Here is a 19,893-nt window from a genome sequence, read left to right as displayed (position 1 = left end):
CCTCAGTCTCTATCTAAAAACTATTTTTTAAAGAATCTAAGTCTAATTATCTCATATTACTATCACATAAAATAATTTATCCATCATTAAGACGAGAGAAAGTGGAAAACCCATGTAAGAAATCAAGTGAAGTTGTTTTGGAGAAGATTACGGGTACAACTAAAAGAGAATAACTAAAAAAGATTATTCAATTTTCTTTTTCCTTTTTTTTTTTCTGTCGCTTTTCCTTTATTCGAGCTTCTTTGTCTTTTCAATTTTTTGAATTAGTTACTTTGCATATATATATATTCCTTATTCAAACTCAATGAAATAAATAATTGTAATCCTGGAAGAATATACAAAGTTATTCATAACTGAGATTTAATGGTGCAGTTTAACGAATTAAAACAATGACTAGTGCATATCTCATTGGAATCCCTTATTATTTATATATATAAATATTTTAATATAATGTTTTGAGAAGATTGGGCAACATTGTTTAGTTTTCATCACCTAGTTGCATGTGATTTGATTATATATTTGAAGATAATGCGATGTGATCTCATTTAAATGTGACTTCCTATATTCAATCATCTTTTGCCATGAACGTCAAAGATTTAAACATTTTTTAACCTAGCAAGTTAGTCCTAAGGGAGGACTAGCTAGCTTCCCATAAATGTTGGAAAACTCGAATTAAAAAAAAAAAAAAAAAGATTAGAAAATCAATCCATTTTAGAGAAGTTTGAGTCTTGTCTCTTGTGTGATAGAGTTGCATTGTATGGAAACCAACGTCTCTATATGATGTTCCATATCCAACACGACATTTTTTGGAATAGATTCCATTAGTATTATGGTACACTAAATATAAATTTATGCAACATTGAAAACTTTCACACCGGCTTTTTTATTGGTTTTTTTTTTTTTTTGGCCACTCGGCTTTTTTATTGGTTAAAAGATAAGATTATGGGTAATTATTGGACAATGACACATATCAATTAAATTTGAATGTGTTGTGATTGTAAATTTGAATGTGTTGTGATTGTAACGATTTAAATTTAAAATATTCGAGTTTAAGCACATACTTACTCTTTATTTGCTGAATAAATATAATAAATTCTAGATTTATAAACATTAAATTTCAGAAGTATTGGAAAAGGAAAAAAAGAAATCAAATAGTAGAATGTGCTTGATCTTTTAACATCCCTTTCGAAAAGATTAGTGAGATTGCTGAAATGGCAAGCAAAAAAATTGTGCAGTTGGGTCATAAAAGCCCATAAAGGAAGGTTTATTATTACTATTTAACCCCAAAAAGGAAGTGAGTTGAGAGCTCTGAGAGACTGAGAGAATCAATTTCTGAGTCTTGGCTGTATTTTCCGGAACTTGAGGAAACGGACCACCCAATGGTCCAATCACTCACGCGGCTTACGCCTGTCTTTCGTAACCCAGCCCCAATCCCAAACACCCCCGGACATTGCCCCAAATTACAATACTGCCACGCTTGATTTTGACCGTTTGAAGTCGCATTCTCGTATCCCATTCACATGGACCGACTACTTTGCTGTACTTGTAAAGGCCTTTTAAGTCACGTATTCCCCGCTTTATTACAAACAATCCCATGATTAATGGGTATGTAATTATGTATTGTACGTAGCCGACTGTACTAATCTAATCCATATTCGAATCCAATCCAATCCATAGTATATGTCAAGTATCCACAACATTATCCAAATTCTGGTGATGAACAAGCAAAGAAACTATTCACACCTAACCAAATATTAACATCCCAATCTTTCTGAGTAACATCTGACGTGTAATTTGACAAATTTGGTCACGGTGTCACCGACCCTTATGACCTTATCTTCCAAGCATTGCTATTTACTGCTTAAGTTTGCTGCCAAAAGGTTAAACATTTATTGGTTATGTTTCATATTCAATGCCTGCTTCTATCCCCAACCTTCTTCTCGTTTTTTCAATTTGTTTAAGTTGGAATTGTAGGACCATCAAGTGCATTTGCATCTAAAGCTAGTCTGGATCCTCGAATAGGAAATCACATACACTTAACATAAAATGTTTAATTCTCTACCTACTCTCTAATAATAAAACAACGAAACGTTCAATTTTTAAACCCCATAACAAGAGGACTATCAAATAAACTTAAATCTTTAAAGAGTCAGAATTCTCTACTAATTAAAAAATTATAAAACAACGAAACGTTCAATTCTTAAACCTCATCACAAAAAGACTATCCAATAGACTTAAATCTTTAAAAAGTCTGAATTCTCTATTAACTAAGAAATCAGAAACATATACAAACTCTAATCCTAACTTAAAACTTCACAACAAAGTCGTTTTAAATATAATTAAATTCAAGATCTTAGGATATTTTAATCCTTCACCGATTAGGAAAATCCTAAACACAAAAAGTTTAACCCTTCTACTCTCCCAAATTGTTTCGGACATAAACGCAAAATCAATAGGAAATCCTATTTCCAAGTATAGTAACTCACTAACTTGTTTAGAGGTTACTCCAACAATATCCAATCTTATCCACAAATTACATGTAGATACCGTGTATGAGAATAATGTTGATTGATAATTAATTAAGATGATTATTTTTATCAATAATATATTTTTGACAGCTCAAAAAAATAGAATTCCTACACCCTGTAAATTTAGGAATTCAAAAATTTCCTTCTATATATACACCTGCCCACCCCCCGTCCAAAACTTCATCTCGCTATTCTTGGCCTCAGTCCTCACTCTCTTTTACTTCTTGCTCTCTCTTTCTCTCTCAATTCTCAACAACGCCAACAATGCCTGCTGTTGGTATTGCCACCAATGGCAACAACAAGGTCTACGCGGGAAGACTCACCCCCTATGTCCTCGCAACATGTATTGTTGCAGCCATGGGGGGTCTGATTTTCGGCTACGATATTGGGATTTCCGGTACACCTTTCTTTCTTCAGATCACAAACTGTTTGATAAATTTCCTTTTTCGAAAAACCCACTTGTTTCTCATGTGATTTTCTTGGGTTTTGTTTTTTTTTTTCAGGTGGGGTGACGTCCATGGACTCGTTCTTGAAGAAGTTCTTTCCCGCCGTGTACCGCAAGAAGCAACACGACAAGACCACCAACCAGTACTGCCAGTACGACAGTCAGACACTGACCATGTTCACGTCGTCGCTCTACTTGGCGGCTCTGCTGGCCTCGATTGTGGCGGCGACGGTGACGCGCAAGTTTGGGCGGAGGCTGTCGATGTTGTTTGGTGGTCTGCTGTTCTGCGCTGGTGCCATCATCAATGGGTTTTCCACAGCGGTCTGGATGTTGATTCTGGGTCGGATGCTACTCGGGTTTGGTATCGGGTTCTCCAATCAGGTATAGGATTCTCAGTCTCTCCTCTCTCTCTGTTTGTTTGGATCTTTGTGGTGTTTGTTTTGTTGTATTGGGTCAAGAAATTTTGATATTCTCTGTGTTTTGGTTTTAGTTTGATATACAAGTTGTCAGTGAAGAACAAGGAATGTGCTGTCCAAAAACAAACAAACAAAAAACTGAGCCCAATGATTTTATTCCTCTTTGTGTCTGAGTTTTATTTATGCTACGATTTTTTTCTTTCTGGGTTTGTCGTTTAACGTGTGTGTCTGAATTTGTATGCCTTAGAAGTTAACTGTTTCTTCAGATCTGGTTTGAAATATTCTGACAAATACTAGGAAAATCTGGGATCTTTTTGGATCTTTTTTGCTCATCTGTTTTCTGGGATATATTCCAATTTGTCACTGATAATACACTGTTTGGTTGCTGAGAAAATGTGGGCAAGAAAGATGGCTCATTTTTTCCATTCACTACCAAACAGGGGGGGGGGGGGGGGGGTGTGTGACAAGAATTTGGAAAAATTGTAACTTTGTGTTTTTCTTTGTGTGTGACTTCACTGTGCACCTTTTTTTTTGGCCTGCGTTTACTTTTGAAGCAACGGTGTTGAATGGCAAATTGCAAATTGATAGCGGCTTGTTATTAAATTCTATACAAATTGTCATTATCTTTGATTCGCTTATAAAAGAATATGTGAATTGTTATCTTCCAATAAAACATGACAACTTGTCAAAGCCATGTGACCCTGGAGCATGACCTTTTTGTTCACTTGTATCAAATTATTTGTAAATCACCATTATTCAAATGTAAAATTCAGGGGATTAACTATTAACACTTTTTGTATTTTTGTTTTGTAATTACAGTCTGTGCCACTCTACCTCTCTGAGATGGCCCCTGCCAAGTACAGAGGAGCTCTCAACATAGGCTTCCAGCTATCCATTACAATTGGTATCCTTGTTGCCAATGTGTTGAACTACTTCTTTGCTAAGATTAAAGGTGGATGGGGATGGCGCTTGAGCTTGGGTGGTGCTATGGTCCCAGCCCTTATCATCACCATTGGCTCACTGGTCCTGCCAGACACACCAAACTCTCTGATTGAACGTGGCAACCGCGATGAAGCCAAGGCCAAACTTCAAAGGATTCGTGGTGTGGATGATGTCAGCGAGGAGTTTGATGACCTTGTTGCAGCCAGTGACTCAGCACAGCAAATAGAGGATCCATGGAGAAACTTACTGAAGAGGAAGTACAGACCCCACCTCAGTATGGCAATTCTCATCCCCTTCTTCCAGCAGCTTACTGGCATCAATGTGATCATGTTCTATGCGCCTGTTCTGTTCAACACCATCGGATTTGGAGACGATGCTTCGCTCATGTCAGCTGTCATCACCGGCACTGTTAATGTACTTGCAACTTGTGTTTCAATCTATGGTGTTGACAAGTGGGGTAGAAGGTTCCTTTTCCTTGAGGGTGGAGCTCAAATGTTAATATGCCAGGTACGTACCTCTCCAGCAATACTTTACAAAGCAAGTATTTTTGAGTCCTAAAACAAATTGACTAATCGGGTTTGTGTTTGTGTTTTTGTTTTTGTTTTTTTGATTGCAGGCTGTTGTTACTGCTTGTATTGCTGCAAAATTTGGAGTATCTGGAAACCCTGGTGAACTGCCCAAGTGGTATGCAATTGTGGTGGTGCTTTTCATTTGCACATATGTTGCAGGGTTTGCATGGTCATGGGGACCTCTTGGTTGGCTAGTCCCCAGTGAAATTTTCCCATTGGAAATCCGCTCAGCTGCTCAGAGTGTCAATGTCTCAGTCAACATGATCTTCACTTTTGCTGTTGCTCAAATCTTCTTAACAATGCTGTGCCACTTGAAATTTGGGCTCTTCATTTTCTTTGCATTCTTTGTGTTTGTGATGTCCATCTTTGTCTACTACTTCTTGCCTGAGACCAGAGGTATCCCAATTGAAGAGATGGGCAGGGTATGGAGGGAACACTGGTACTGGAAAAGGTTCGTCCCTGAAGAAGATCACCCCAATGGTTATGAGATGGGCAAGCCAGGTCAAGCAGTCAAGAATGTGTAATTGGTCATTGGCTTCATTTGCCTAATTTACTGTTCATTTACTTTTTTAAGTTTTTGGTAGCAGTAAGTAAATACCTATTGTTTCAATTCCAATGGCAAGGTTATATAAAATGGTTGTCAATTTATGTCCAATTTTTTTTCTGCTTCAAATTTGTGTACTTTGCTTTATAGCAACTGATTACATTGCAGTAAATTTTCTTTTTTGAATTCTGATCATATGATTTTTGAATCATATTCAAACGTGCTATTGACTTTTAACAAGCGCACTCGATCGTCTGATTGTGGCACCATCTCTAGTTTCATTTTTTCCACTTCCATATTGGTTGGAAACTTTTGCTGTATAAGCCAATCAGGCTTTTACAGCAAGGCTTTTGCAGCAAACCGAATAAAGAGAAAAGTGAACCAGAGACAATGTTAAATAATACCAGAACAGGCCAAAATGACTTGCCACTTAACAACAACATCATGAGCAATGCTTCTCCAACCATCATTAAAAAGAGAAAAGCAATTGAATTTGAGAGGCAAAGTGTCCAGGAAGTTAGAACCAAAAGTGAGTTCAAGTTCTTGATGAGTGCCATGCAATTATAGGTGGGAATGGGATTACTTAAAATAGCTTAAAAGGAATAAAGGCATTTCAAGTTGGGTCTAGCTATGGTAATGTTCAACTTGGTTTAGGGCCCTCTTGAGTCTTGAGTGAGATCTTAACTAATGACATTGGTTTTGCTCATCTAACAGAGAAACTAGTAGTTGCAGATAAAACCCAACAGAAATCAAACTAGTAGTTGAAGACACTCTGTCTAAGTTAAAGAATACGTACAAGAGTTGGACATAAACTTTACAGCATTGCAAGCAACCTTAATTATGGGCTTCCACATTTTCCTGTGGAACCAACCACAACTATATATAAATCTTTAGTCCTTTTAGATGTTCATGGCTTTGGGAAATTTAACCATAGCAGATAAACAGTAGCTCTAATGGTATAGTTTTCATTTGTAAACACAACTTGCATTTGCATTTTAGTCGTCTATAAGACTATCTAAAGATTGAGATGTTGTACTTAAATTTGCTATGTATTGATGGAGGTTTTAAATTCGAATCTTCTCCCTAATAATGTTTGGTGAAAATAAAATAGCTATGCACATGATTACATGATGCTGTGGATGATTATGAACTATTGATGGCACGATTGATCAACAACATCTAACCACTCAAAATAGATAATGGCGCACATTGGATTTAAACAATGATTTGTGTGGAAAATTAGAAGGGACTTTCTCGGAAAAAAAGGAAACTGAAATCCAACCATCATTGAATGAAGATTTTCTATCATTCACAACTTTATTGCAAGTGGGGAATCAAATTTCACATGCTTTTGGTGTAGCCTTTTTTCTTTTTCCACAACCTAATTATGAGATTGCAAGAGCTTTCGGTATTACAAACTTGACAGTGAATATATCCAACACATAATGTACGGATTGTATAGCACAATTCACAGGCCAAAACCTTGTAGCAAAGCAGAAAAGAGAGGTGTTTGTCAATTTGGTCACGGCCTTGCAATGAAGGAAAAGAAGAATCGCATGACTACCCTTTAAATGCATAGGGGCACTTTTTTGGGTCTCCCCAAATCCTAAATGGATATGTTTTTGGATAGAATTGGATAAGTGAAATTCATTTTCTAATAAAACTATTTGCACTATCTCAACAAATCATCTCTTGTACAAATTTTCTAATAAAATTGTCTTATATAAATAGGTTTCATCTCTATCAAAAATATAGTACACAAAATGGTCAGTTAAGACAGTACAAATAGTTATTCTCTGCGATGCTTTTTTTTTTTTTCCATTACTTATCCCTCCCTATCTCATAAGAACTCGGGGATAATATGCTAAATATATCCTTCTTTTGGGTTTGGTGCTTTTGTGTCTCTTTCTCTAGCCTTAGATGCCCGTTCATTCATGCATGTCCCCCATATCCCTATACAACAAGCATAGGATGCATACAATTGAGCCCTTTTGGGGGTGAGAAGAATAAAGTAGACATCTACTTAAACAAGTCTAACATACACGCTGCATGATACAGTGTCTTTTGTGTGATTCCCAACAATTTAAAAAGATATCAAACTACCTTTATAGTTTATACCAAGCACTTTTGTGTGTGGGAAAATTCTCCGTGGATTTTGCTGTTAGAGAAAGATTTGAGCTTTCCATTAGGATTTGCATTCAGTCAGCCCATGCACAACTGGCCCAAAAGAGAACTTTCAGAGTGTAACAACTCTATCCAGTATCCATGAAGAAGTTTATTGAGGAAACAAGGCTGGGCTAGATAGATCCAACCCAAATGGTATCTCCAATTAGAAAGTCTTGGGCTAATGTAAACCCTGGGCATCCATTAACAACCATAGGTCCATTAGCTGTGCCAGCAACATAGAGCCATTGAACCACCAAGAGCTTGCCATGGGCCCATTCTCCATAGTCAAATATGCATTTATTCAGACAGTCAAGAAATTCGAGTATCCCACCCCTCCCCATGGCCGGCGCGACCCCCGATCTGGAGGTCTATGGGGTCGTGCCGGCCACCCATGGTGATCCGGTGAGGGAGGGAGGCAGACAGAGGGGAGAGAGAGAAGATGGTAGAGAGAGGGAAGAGAGAGAGAAGGGAGATCGGGCCAGGGGAGGGGGGGTCGCGCCGGCCATGGGGAGAGGTGGGTTGCGCCAGCGGTGGGGAGGGGGGTCGCGCCGGCCATGGGGAGGGGGTACGTTGCGCCGGCGGCGGGGAGTGGTGGCCGGCCAAAATTGGAGGGGTGGGTTTTTTTTTATGCAGGGGCAAAATGGGCAAAAAGGGGTAAAATTTGAATGAGGTGATCAACTTAGTATGTTAGGGTGGTCTGAACAGCCTCCCGTCAAAAAATTCGAGTATCCAACTTAAAATTGAAGGTTTATTACTTTCTGCTATTAGATAATTAAAAATTTTAACCATAAATATAGGCAATAACATAATCAAGCTAAGTACAAAATGTGTGTGTTAAAGGTATTTGTCAACGTAAATTAGAGCGTTGAGCGCGAGGTAATAATGAAATATCCTTCTAGGTAAGTAAATTATTAATTTTGACCTAAAACTTAATAGACTTTAAAATTAATTGATATTGAGTGAAAGTGTCAAGAGTGTATAAACTGTCATGCAAGGCTTTATATTCTCAATATATAATTTATTAATATTTGAGTGACGTGAGAATAGTATGGCTGTGGATAACATGCACTTTAAAATTATAAAGAAATTAAAATACTCAACTCAAAACTATTTGATAATAGATGAAAATGGGCAAAATATAAGAAGTCCCAAATAAATAAATAAAATCACAATGAAATTAAATAATTCCAACACTAAATACAATGAAAAATGGCGCGGACCCACAGACACAGATTTGTCAGAAAATTATTACAAAGAAAATCCCACAACAAATAGAATGAAAAATAGCAGTAGGAGTAGTTCTGAATTGTGATCTCCTTATTGATGCGATCATTCATTTTAGTTCCCAAATTGTTTGAGTTTAAGTAGTAGTTGAGCAGCACTAGCAGCTTAACTCAACGAGCCATTAAGACAAAGCCATTGACCAACGAAGAGAGCTGTGCAATTGAGATTGGGGTTGATTGAAGCAAAGAAATCAGTGGTCAAGTTGAAAGTCTGAGTGACCCCAAAACAGGTGTCTCCAGTTTTCACACCGTACACTGAATCACATTTTAGGGTGGCACGCGGCTTCAAAATCCCATTTTCTTATTAATTTCAACATCAAAACAAAAACAAAAAACATGTCAATATATATAAGCCTTAAATAATATAACCAAAGAATTGCATGTGTTTTTTAATTTATGCTACAGAATTGACCAAAATCAAAAGATTATTACCAAGAAATTTGCTTTCAGCCAAAGAGACTACAAGGAGAAGAGACAGCATCAAAACCAAGTTTATAATCATGGGTTTATTGCTGTTAGCCTTAGCCATTTCTTTCTTTTGTTCTTGCTTTAAAATAGAGAATTTGATCTGGGTTTGGCTTGCCATCTTTGATTAAAACCCCTTGTATTTATATTGGCAAAAATGTGGTGCATACCAACAAATGAAGCCAAAAAAGCCGTTAATAATTGAGTTCCAAACAAGAAGCCAGCTTTGTATGCCATGCTCTATTGGTCTTAGCTTTCTTTCTTGCTTGCTTGCTAGCTGTTCAACAAAGATGTCACGGAGTATACTAGACAAGTAGAAAATAATGATTTTAAAAATTCTGGATATGATCTGTACATCAGGATGAGTTGGCATCCCATAACAATAAGAGCCAAATAAATATAATTTCATAGCTCTCAATGTTGAAAGATGTTAGCTTTGTGCCCAACAATTTAGGTACATGACTTTGTGAAGGGACTCCTCAGCCTGAGCCTCCTGCTTTCTCCTATCGCTTTCTCTGCCTGCATCCACTGGATTGCTACTACTCCTGCTGCATGAGATGTGTCTCTGTTTGCTGGCATTAAGGGTTGGAAGAAGCCCAGAGTGCCATTTGGACCCATCATTTCTATGGCCTTCCACCACAGTACCTGTGCTGCCTCCTACCCAATCTCTGCCCCAATAACTCATTCTCAAACTTGCTTTCTTAGTGTGAAGTTGTGTATCTTCTTCTTCTTGTAACTGAATTGGATAAAAGCCTTAAGAGTTTGGAGTAGTACAAACAAGTGCGTATTTGTAGAGGGAGCTTTGGTCAGTATCAGTTGGCGATGAGGAAGGTGGTTTAGTGGTTTTGGATAACCCCAAAACCAAAAACCAGCAGCTGTGGAAGCCATGGTTTCTGGTTTTACCAGTGGCGGGTTTTGTGGTTTCTTGTATGAATTGGCCATTTGGACGGTGTCCAAAGCCTTGTTGGCAATTTCTTGGAATCCCATCCACAACAACTTAGCAAGAAACGCACGCAAAAACGTATTCGGATCGTATATTGGTTAATTAATACAAATACACATACCCTCATTTCCCTCATCACGTGCTACGCGCACCACACGAGTTTAATGTACCAAAAACAATTTTATGGCAATGCAAGTTTGCCCACAGAAATATTTCTCAAAAGTAACAGATTACTGTAGCAACTCACAACAAAGACCAATTTTATTCCTGAAAAGAGAAACAAAATCGCATTATCTACAGACAGCTGTTGCTAGCCAAGTTCGGAGTACTCTCAAATTACAAGAGACTCTCCTATTCAAATTGTTTTCTTTTTTACATCGAAATATATTGGACTGTCCTCATCATTTTTTTGCTTTCGCATACAACATCCTTCACATTACAGGAAAAGATAAAAGAGGGTTACAAAAAGATACACCAAAGTAGATTATTGATTTTCACTCAATCAGAGAAAACCACGCGAAACAAATGCGGCACCAGTTCATGTAGAGTCCACCCCTTCACCCTGCTGCCGAGCAAGATATCTTTCCCTCCGCTCCTTCTACACAACATTAGAAAGGATAAAAATGGATGAAGCACATGATAAGTTGATTCATTTCACAAGGACTTTTAGCGTGGAATTACAGTACAAAGTACTAACCCATTCATCTATGACGAGCCCTTCTCCAATAATCTTTGGACCGGCATCTTCTGGAGGTTTCTTGCGTGCCTCGACCGCAGCATCAGCATCAGCCAACTGGCGCTTCAATTTTTCTAAAGCCTTGAAGAAACAAAAAGGTAGAATCCCTTAAACAGCAGATAAATGCATAAGCAGGTTCATGATATACACTTACAAACACAAAAACTGACATCAAGTTAATGACACATCAACAACACTTACTGGAGTAGGACGCTCTGGATCTAGAAAGATAACCCGTAGTATCTGCTCTATTGCTACTTGGTCCTTCTGCTCATCAAACTGTGCCCAAGAAAGAATTTCTTAGGTTAGTGCATCAACAACATTTCAAAAGAAGATTCCATGTGCCTGCCAATACATATCAATTTGATATCTACTGTACAGAAAGGTGCGATTAACAGCTCAGAGAACTCAAATCTGAACAAGAATGAACCTTTATACAGAATCAAATCTGAACAAGACTGACTACGACTTCTTCAAGATCAAAAGTCAAATTAACAACATTCAATCAGCTTTTAATTCAAAAATTTCATATCCAATCAAGTCTGGACTGTGTACCAGTCACATTAGGGACATTATCACCACAGCAGACCACATTATGATTGTTATAAAACAATAATTACTACCTATAGACATTATTCAACTGAAGGGGCAGAATTTATGGACATCTAGTCCAGGAAGACTATAGTAGGGCCCAGAAGCTCATTATACATTAAAATTAATTCAAGTAGTAAGCTCCAGATCATAAACTGCAATCAGTAATATACGGTAGATTACCATCATAAGGAAGAATTAGATTAAACATACGGGGAAAATTAAAATGATTGACCAAATCAGATCAGTAAAAGAGATGTTCAGGCCTATAAAGGAAAGTCACAACATAGAAGACGTCCAAATAAATACGTCTGAACACGCTTAGCAAATTTAGTTAATAAATTAACATTATAACTAAAGATAGAATTTAAAGGATGCAGGCAACACACCAGCTCAGGTACATAATCCATTGGTCCCTTCACCTTCAGGCTCATGATTTTAAATTTAACTTTGCTCTTTTGATCCACTAGTTTTTCATTGTTCTCAGGAAGCTCCACAAACTTGAACACTATCAAAACAATCCAAAATTAAGTGGATAAACTTGTTAGAAAGACAAAGATGACAATGGTTCCAACAGAATAACATAAAGGGCAATGAATGAAATTGCACAAAGTTATACATAAACCATTACCCGTTGCTATGATACTCTCGCCAGGACTAAGAATAGCCCCTGGAGGACGCATGAAACAACTTTTTGGTGCAGTTGTTTGAAACTAAAGCAAGAAAAGTGAGCAAACTTATTAGAAAAATAAATCAGGATAGCGAACATTAACAATGTCCACCACATTATTCTTTGGTAACCATTTTCAAGTAACAGCACCCAGAATTCACTTCCCAGGCAATGATTGATAATAACAAGAATACTTAGAGACCACAGAAGGGAAAGAAAATCGTAAAACGTGTAACAGTACCTTGAATGCTACATGGGACTTGCTTGTGTTTTTAATTCTAATGGCACTCCTAACCTGCTTGCCAGGTTCACCTTCAAGAGACATACAGTTCAAACATAAAAATAAGTAAATGAATCAACAAAAACATCTTTCGAACCAGCAAACATCTTCAAAAACAAACAAACAAGAAAACAAATGTCGAAACCGGCTCGATTGTCCCCTTTAGCCACTAAATCATTCTAAAAACTGTGGTAGCAATACAAAAATCATCGAAAACACCCTTTGAAAACCCGAATGACAATCGCAGATGATCTACTACATGAGTAGCTCAAACACACGATTTGAGTTTCCTTAATCCTTATGTTTTATACAAAAATTAAGCTAAAACAAGATATGCTGGTACTTACCAATTTCAGACTACCTAAAATCAACAACATAATCTAAAAGCAAATTCAAAATTGGCAACAATTTATCACAATCTATATTAGTTAATTCAGGTGCAAGCAATTAAATCGGAAACATTACAAATATATAAATTGAACAAATTTTAAATTAAAAAAAAATAAGGAGCAAATGGAAGAGAGAAGACTACGTACAAGGAAAATAGAGCTTGTTGTGGGGATCAAGCTTGAGTCTACGGCGAGTGGGAAGCAGCGACCTGGCGACCGACGACACCGAATTTGTCGTTTGGGGATTGGATCCCTCCGCCTGCTGAGAGTTATGGTGAAGTTGGTGGGGACCGTTGTGGTGCAACGACGACGAGGACGACGTCGTAACGACCGCGTTGTTGTTGGTGGTGTTGGTGTTGGTGTTGGCGGCAGACGACGGCCGAAACGGTCGCTTGAAGAAGCCCCAGACTTTTCCGTCGGACGACGACGACGACGACGACTTTTGGTCAGCTGCTATGGCCATCTCTCTCTCTCACACACTCTCAGAGCATTAGGAGGAAGCAGATACGGCGTCGTTTTGAAGACACTCTACCGCCTTCGCGAGTCGGAACTGAGGGAGAGGATTGAGTTGGATTTGACCGGTTGAGTTCACGTCCGACCTTTTTTATGCTGCTTAGCTTTGTGGCATCCTTTGTTTGCTTTGGTACTCACTTAGACTGGTGGACGTAATTAAAACGACGCCGTACTCGACATGGAATGCTTTTTCCTCCTTTTTTCTCATTGCGTGAAAGTGAAACAATGGGTTCGTCTGTGCCCAAAGCTGGCTCGCAAAGTCACAAAAGACAAACCGTTGACGTGGGGTTGTTGAGTTGACTTTGAGTAATGTTATTGGAATCATTTTAACGAATCAGAAAAATCTAAGAGAGTTGTATCATGTGTATAATACAATCACGAAGTGCTATAACGCGACGTGTATTTTATTTCTTCTTAGAACTTGTAAAACTTTACTTTAAATGTAACATATGTCAATGTAAAAGTAGATGCCACAATATACACGTGGCAGGACTATTCATTGAAAAATCTCTTTAATTAACCACCTTATAGATTATCTTTTTAATATGTAAGATACATAGTAATTAGACGAAGAGTCACATCTTTATTAGGAATATAGTACATAAATATCATAGGTAAATTGGGTGCTCTAACTGGATAGAATTTATCTGAGGCTCTGTTTTTCTTAACGGTGGGTTTGAGTGGGATTATACTTTAATCATTGATTTTTATTGAAAGGTTAACAAATTCTTAAGTGCGTATTTATTTAATTAATTAAATCCTACGCGGGATGGGAATTGTGAACACGAGATAAACTTGAGTAGTGCGGTCGAACCTTCGCTATTTTCCTTCCAAGCTGACGCAACAACATTTGGACTTTGAAGTCTCTTTAAATATTTCCATGATTTGTTAGTTGTTTTTTTTGTTTATGGCAGTCAATCAAGGCAAAATTGGAGGCGAGACTCAATCAAGTCACATAAAAATTACAATATGACAAAGGCCAATATGTCCCTGCCTACCACGGTACCACCCACTAAGCCCACATCAAATTTATTACCAATATGCTTTGGGCAATTTTTTCTTTTTAAATGAGTAAAAGAAGAGTTTCTTTATGCTTTATACTTTTATAGTACTTTTCTTTTGTTTAGTAATTCTCTTTGTAGCACGTTCGCACTTTTTTTTTTTTTTTATAAACGCCCGGCGGCTGACGTTGAGCACTTAATAGTCATTGTTGAGCGTTCGACGGCCGACGCTGAGCACTTAATAGTCATTGTCGAGCGTTCGATAATACATTTTTGCTTCTTTCGTGAGCGTTTGGCACTAATTTGTCAGTTTTATGTTAAATTTTAATTCTAAAAGTTTCAAGTCGGTTTTATGTTATGTTTTAACTCTGAAATTTTATAACTTCTAAAGTTAAAACCTAACATGCAACATTCACAAGTCTCATTCTACACCCTACAAAAGTATGAGGTAAACTCGTATCCTATATCCTAAAAAAAGCTGTCGAGCGCTCAGTGATGAATATCTAGAAAAAAAATACAAATGCATCCGTCTTAGAGAAAAATTTCTCTTTTGTTAAACAATTTGATATGTTTCCCTGGCAAAAAAAAAAAACAATTTGATATGTTTCACATTGTGATAACATAATATATTATTGTTTAATTAAGAATATTCAATATGCAATTTCTTTTAACCAATTTGTTTCCAGAGCTACATGACATCTATATATTAATTTGGCTTTTTGTCATAAGTTCAATGATCAAGACTTGAAAGAGAGTTAACAATAGTTTTTAGATTCCACACCCACAATAGAAAACTCACAATGAAAGTCAATAACGCGTTGGAATGGCCTTGGCGTTGAAAAGAACATGGATTATTGTTGTTCAAAATAAAGAATGTTTTGGTTAAAGTAATGGTTAATCATTCTATATGAACAAAATAGTATTGATTGATCTGATTCTATTGATAATGAAGAAAATACTTGTTGTTGCAACCTAAAAAAGAAAATACTTGTTGAAGATAAATAATATCTCATTTTACAATTAAGTTGTATTAAGGGAGTAATTAACTAAAAGGGGTCGGAATCACCCCATTGAAGCACAGCAGAGTCAATGTTCTGCTCTCTTTTGAGCTTGTCCTTCACAAACCAGTCACACACCCTCCCAGCATTTAGCTCCTCAATTGGGCATCCTTCTTGCTCTGATATCACTCTCAGCAAATTCAAAGACGATATCTGTGTGTGTGTGTGTGTGTGTTTTGTACATAATGAGCTTCCATTACATATAATGCATGAAAGATAATATAATTGAGAAATTAAAATAGTGGAATTAACTGGTTAATTAATGAATTAATACCGTTAAACGACATAGAAACCTCTCGTGAGTGTCGAGACCAGACATTTCTACGAGACCCGCTTCTTCAAGAGTCAAGAAAGGTCGTCTTTCTTGACTCTTCTTCTCTGCTTCACCTTCTCCACTACGTACCCTCAACCCAAGTTTTCTTTTATGGCGGTCCAATGTCTTGCATTCTGCAAATTGGGTTTTTGTTTTTGTGGGTTTTTGAAGCTCGCGAGGGTTGCAGAGGAATGGTGAGCGATGATGGATTTTACAGGGTTTCAGTAACAACATGGTCTCTGGTTTTAATGTGTTCGTAGTGGCAAGAGAAGCTTATCGGTTTGGAGTTTGAAGGCCTTGTTATTTGTGCGGTGGAGATGGAGAAAAAGGGGATGAGGAAGCTATCCTTGTGCAAATTAAGTCCCAACCATTGACTGGATCATGTGGCATAAAGCCCAATAAATTGGGTTTGGGCCACTTCAACATTAGTTTTCCAAAATGAGCCCATGGAGCATGTATGTATGTGGCTTTTTTTTTTTTTTTTTATTCTCTCTGTTTTTTAATTAATGGGTCATGCCACGTGGCGCATTTTGCCTGAATTTCTCCTAGTCATAGCCCATGTGGCATGTTTTGGCAGTAAAACAATTAGGGAAGGCAATGTGGGTGACACGTAAGAGAAAAAAGTGGGCATTGCATATGCTACTGCTACATCAAAGTATAATATAGTTCAATGAAGGTACTAATAAACAGAGGAGTAACATTGTAACATGTTAAGGATGCGGTACCAAATTGAAAGTTGGTACAACTTTGGAGGTGTAAAATTATCCCTTATCCAAATCCAAGGGTGGAGGCACGTGAGGACGAGTGGGGACACGTGCCCTGGCGCAAAATTACTTTTTGAAACAATGTCATGTGCTGATGTTGAGTTATATTACTTTAAATACCCCTAAAAATCAACATTTTTCCAACTATGTCTTCCCTATTCTAGAAGACTCTTCAATCTTCTCTTCTCAAAAAAAGAGGACTCTTCAATCTTCAAACTCCCACGTCCCCCCTCTTCGCTGCTCTCTCCAAAGTTTCAAACACATATTGTGGCTATAGCAATGTTATTGCCGATTTGATTTGTAATTGAAGAGGAGGAGAAAGTTGTTGAATTCACTGCCCCCATTGATATATGTCTCTGACTTCACCAGTGTCTAAATCCCAACAAAATCGTATTTAATCTACAAAGTTAAAGATATATGCTTAATTACTCAAATAAGACTTTTATGGATCTTGAATTCATGAATCGTGGGACAAAAATCATCACATATCAAAATCATTTTCCATACACTCCAAAAGTGGAGAAGTGGAGCTCCAATGAAGCAAGATGGATTCGTCGTTCATCCATAATCACAACCAAAAAGATCATCAATGTTGTGTAATAGATAATTCGTTGTTTTTCTCATAAACTTTGAGATATAACTATATAAGCAATTGGAATATTGGGTCCAGTTAAATTAAATGGGATAGTTTTGAAGATGATATTGACCTTAAATTTGACCTATATTATGTTTGTAATCGATGGATTTAGTTATGAACTTATGAAATGGTGTACAAATAATGTACAGCTTATAAGATATTTAACCTCTGGATTCAAAGATTTAATATGTACATACACACATACATACACGTATATAAACTATACAGAAGTCCCAATACCAAAAAAAGAAAAAAAAAAAGAGAGAAACTCAATTGGGACCCCAACAGCTCAAGTACATGACAGTCCTGAGAGACTCCTCTGCTTGCTTAATTAGCTTCTCGTTCTTCTTGGCAGCCATGAAAGCACCTGGAGAAGCTGAAGCTGAATCCCTCAGAGACTTCGCGGTGGAGTCGCTGCAGTTTGGAGCCTGGTCTTTCATCACCTGCACCACCCTCGTAGTCACCTTCAAGCTCATGCCCAAATCAATTCACAATTTCAATAATAACACACTTATTCATTAATTTGAACGATAACAAATGTTGGGTTGCAAACCTTTTTGATCAAATCGGCTTGGGCTGGTTATATAGGCACAGAGAGAGAGAGAAGAAGTAGATCCGAGGTTTTAGAAATCTCTGGCCTCGTTGACGGCGGGGAAGTGGGAAACCAACGGCTGCGATGTTGATGGATACTTAATAATAGCGGAGTTTGCAATAAAATCTGGAGGCAGTGGGGTCCAATCCAATGGGTCAGGGACACGTGTCTGAGGATTAGCTCAAAAGTTTGGATAAGGACAAGAATGCGTACGTGGATCTAATTTTTTGGAATAATTTTGGATGTTTATGTTTTGAATTATTATTGATCTCGGGTTGAGTCTAGAGTTGTGAACATTTTAAGTGATCCACTATTTAAGTAGGTTCATTCGTACTCTTCGTTGTGTTTTTGTTTACTTAATAATTGTGTCGTGTTTATAACGAATCAAATAGTTACGAGTTAAACTCAACATAGCTTATGACTCATAATTTATTTGTGTTCGTTTTGTACTTTAAACACGCTAATTCTAAAAGCCTATTGTTTTGTTTTAGTTTTTTACGATTAAAAACTTATCATATATTGTTTTTTTTGTCTCATAATTAAAGATTAATCTTTCTATTCAAAATTGAATTATTTTGTTGAAAGTTTTATAAAAAAAGGTAAAAAAACAAATATTAAACAAGGCGTGCTTACTTCGGGTTCATTTTTTGGTTCATACTGTGCTTGGTTTATGTTGTGTTGTTCTTAATGGGTTAAAATATTTGGTCTAAACCACTTATTTATGTTGTACTCGTACGGACACAACTTATTTTACGAACGTTTCATGTCGTGCCGATGTTATTGTACCGGCCTAGCTAGCTTGATCGACAGTTTGACATAGGGCTACCATTTGGTCAATTCGGATCAATATTGGGGTTTACCAAAACCAAACAAAAAATTTCGGTATTTTTTTGATTTTGGTATATTTTGATTTCAATATTTCTTGGTTTGGTGATTTTTGGTAAACTTCATTTTTTGTTTGGATATCGATAATTTTGATATTTAATACTTTTGGTTCATGTTCGGTTTAATTATAATAATACAAATTATATATTAATTAAATATGATGTATAACATATAATGTTTGATGGATATATATTTGCACGAGTAATATTGGTATAGTACTAGTATTAATAGAAATAATATTAATTTTTGTATTTCAAAGAATATATATTAGTACAAGTAGTTTAATAACATATATTAGTACATATCCTATTAATTTAGTGTTTTTTTAAGTCCTAAACGAAAAAAGCTCATGATCGGCCGGCCCATTTGCAAAATTATGGTGACAAATCAGTCCACTTTAATGAGTCGAGCACTCGGTACTTTCACCGAGCGCTCGACAATTGGCACTGGGCAATAATAATTATTTGAATTCCATAAAACACCAGTGTTATATTGTTACTAATTGTTATGATTTGACAGTGGTAATAATTGTCACTATGCGACAGTGGCAATTTGTCCAATTAAAAAAAAAAAAAAACACGCCGAGCACTCGGCACAAAAAATACATAAGAAAATATAATGTGGGCTTTATTTGTAAAAAGTGGATTTATTTGTCATTACAACTTTTTAGGTGAGTTTGTTTATCATTAAGGACTGTAAAATGAAGTTTTGAGTAATTTACTTTTTTTTTTTTTTTTTGCCATGAGAGTAATTTACTTATTAATTTAGTATGTATATATACCGATAAATATGATTACTATATATATATATATGATATATATATATATGCATTACTTACCTTATGATCAAGTTCTTATTTTCCTTAAAATGATAACCTTTACTTTATTAGAGAAAAATTTTATATCTTAACTCACATTTTTTATAATATTAATATGATAACATTATACATTATATTTTCTTATAGTAGTTTAGTATTTTTATTTGACAAAAAAAAAAGTTTAGTATTTTGTATTACTAACATAATAGTATTATATAAATATAAATATAATTAAATTTCAATAATTGTTATAGTTTTTTTTTCAATATATCTTTCAATTTTTTTGGTAATAATTAATTTGATTTTTTTCAATAATCGGTTAGTTTACTAACTTTTTTCAACTTTA

The 19,893-nt window shown here is 36.4% G+C and overlaps 3 protein-coding genes across 3 annotated transcripts; 1 reads left to right on the top strand and 2 right to left on the bottom strand.

The window, feature by feature from the left end:
* The first annotated feature begins 2,708 nt into the window (after positions 1-2,708).
* Positions 2,709-5,555, top strand: STP12 (sugar transporter protein 12). The gene is made up of 4 exons (XM_086234831.1): positions 2,709-2,925; positions 3,032-3,354; positions 4,209-4,838; positions 4,948-5,555. The coding sequence occupies exons 1-4, from the start codon at positions 2,793-2,795 to the stop codon at positions 5,422-5,424; spliced, it is 1,563 nt and encodes a 520-aa protein (XP_086090957.1). The 5' UTR covers positions 2,709-2,792; the 3' UTR covers positions 5,425-5,555.
* A 4,989-nt stretch (positions 5,556-10,544) lies between these two features.
* LOC147298728 (PapD-like superfamily protein) lies at positions 10,545-13,652 on the bottom strand. Its single transcript, XM_086237234.1, has 7 exons — positions 13,115-13,652; positions 12,540-12,610; positions 12,260-12,341; positions 12,018-12,136; positions 11,239-11,316; positions 10,999-11,118; positions 10,545-10,899 (listed from the first exon to the last, which is right to left on the bottom strand). The coding sequence occupies exons 1-7, from the start codon at positions 13,428-13,430 to the stop codon at positions 10,840-10,842; spliced, it is 846 nt and encodes a 281-aa protein (XP_086093360.1). The 5' UTR covers positions 13,431-13,652; the 3' UTR covers positions 10,545-10,839.
* Positions 13,653-15,403: 1,751 nt separating this feature from the next.
* LOC147298727 (receptor-interacting protein) lies at positions 15,404-16,176 on the bottom strand. The gene is made up of 2 exons (XM_086229427.1): positions 15,814-16,176; positions 15,404-15,692 (listed from the first exon to the last, which is right to left on the bottom strand). The coding sequence occupies exons 1-2, from the start codon at positions 16,084-16,086 to the stop codon at positions 15,528-15,530; spliced, it is 438 nt and encodes a 145-aa protein (XP_086085553.1). The 5' UTR covers positions 16,087-16,176; the 3' UTR covers positions 15,404-15,527.
* Between the last annotated feature and the right edge of the window lie 3,717 nt (positions 16,177-19,893).

This window comes from Dryas octopetala, chromosome 1 (assembly GCF_963921425.1).
Source record: "Dryas octopetala chromosome 1, drDryOcto1.1, whole genome shotgun sequence".
Classification (NCBI taxonomy): domain Eukaryota; kingdom Viridiplantae; phylum Streptophyta; class Magnoliopsida; order Rosales; family Rosaceae; genus Dryas; species Dryas octopetala.
This window is presented reverse-complemented; position numbering and strand designations above follow the sequence as displayed.

Bases quoted from the DNA above. Each gene is read 5' to 3' on its own strand.
- STP12 (XM_086234831.1), top strand. From the start codon at position 2,793: ATGCCTGCTGTTGGTATTGCCACCAATGGCAACAACAAGGTCTACGCG. The intron at 2,926-3,031 runs GTACACCTTTCT...TTTTTTTTTCAG, and splicing joins CTACGATATTGGGATTTCCG to GTGGGGTGACGTCCATGGAC. The intron at 3,355-4,208 runs GTATAGGATTCT...TTGTAATTACAG, and splicing joins GTATCGGGTTCTCCAATCAG to TCTGTGCCACTCTACCTCTC.
- LOC147298728 (XM_086237234.1), bottom strand. From the start codon at position 13,430: ATGGCCATAGCAGCTGACCAAAAGTCGTCGTCGTCGTCGTCGTCCGAC. The intron at 12,137-12,259 runs GTAATGGTTTAT...TTGTTTTGATAG, and splicing joins CGAGAGTATCATAGCAACGG to TGTTCAAGTTTGTGGAGCTT. The intron at 10,900-10,998 runs GTTAGTACTTTG...AATGTTGTGTAG, and splicing joins GGCTCGTCATAGATGAATGG to AAGGAGCGGAGGGAAAGATA.
- LOC147298727 (XM_086229427.1), bottom strand. From the start codon at position 16,086: ATGTTGTTACTGAAACCCTGTAAAATCCATCATCGCTCACCATTCCTC. The intron at 15,693-15,813 runs GTATTAATTCAT...ACACACACACAG, and splicing joins GGTTTCTATGTCGTTTAACG to ATATCGTCTTTGAATTTGCT.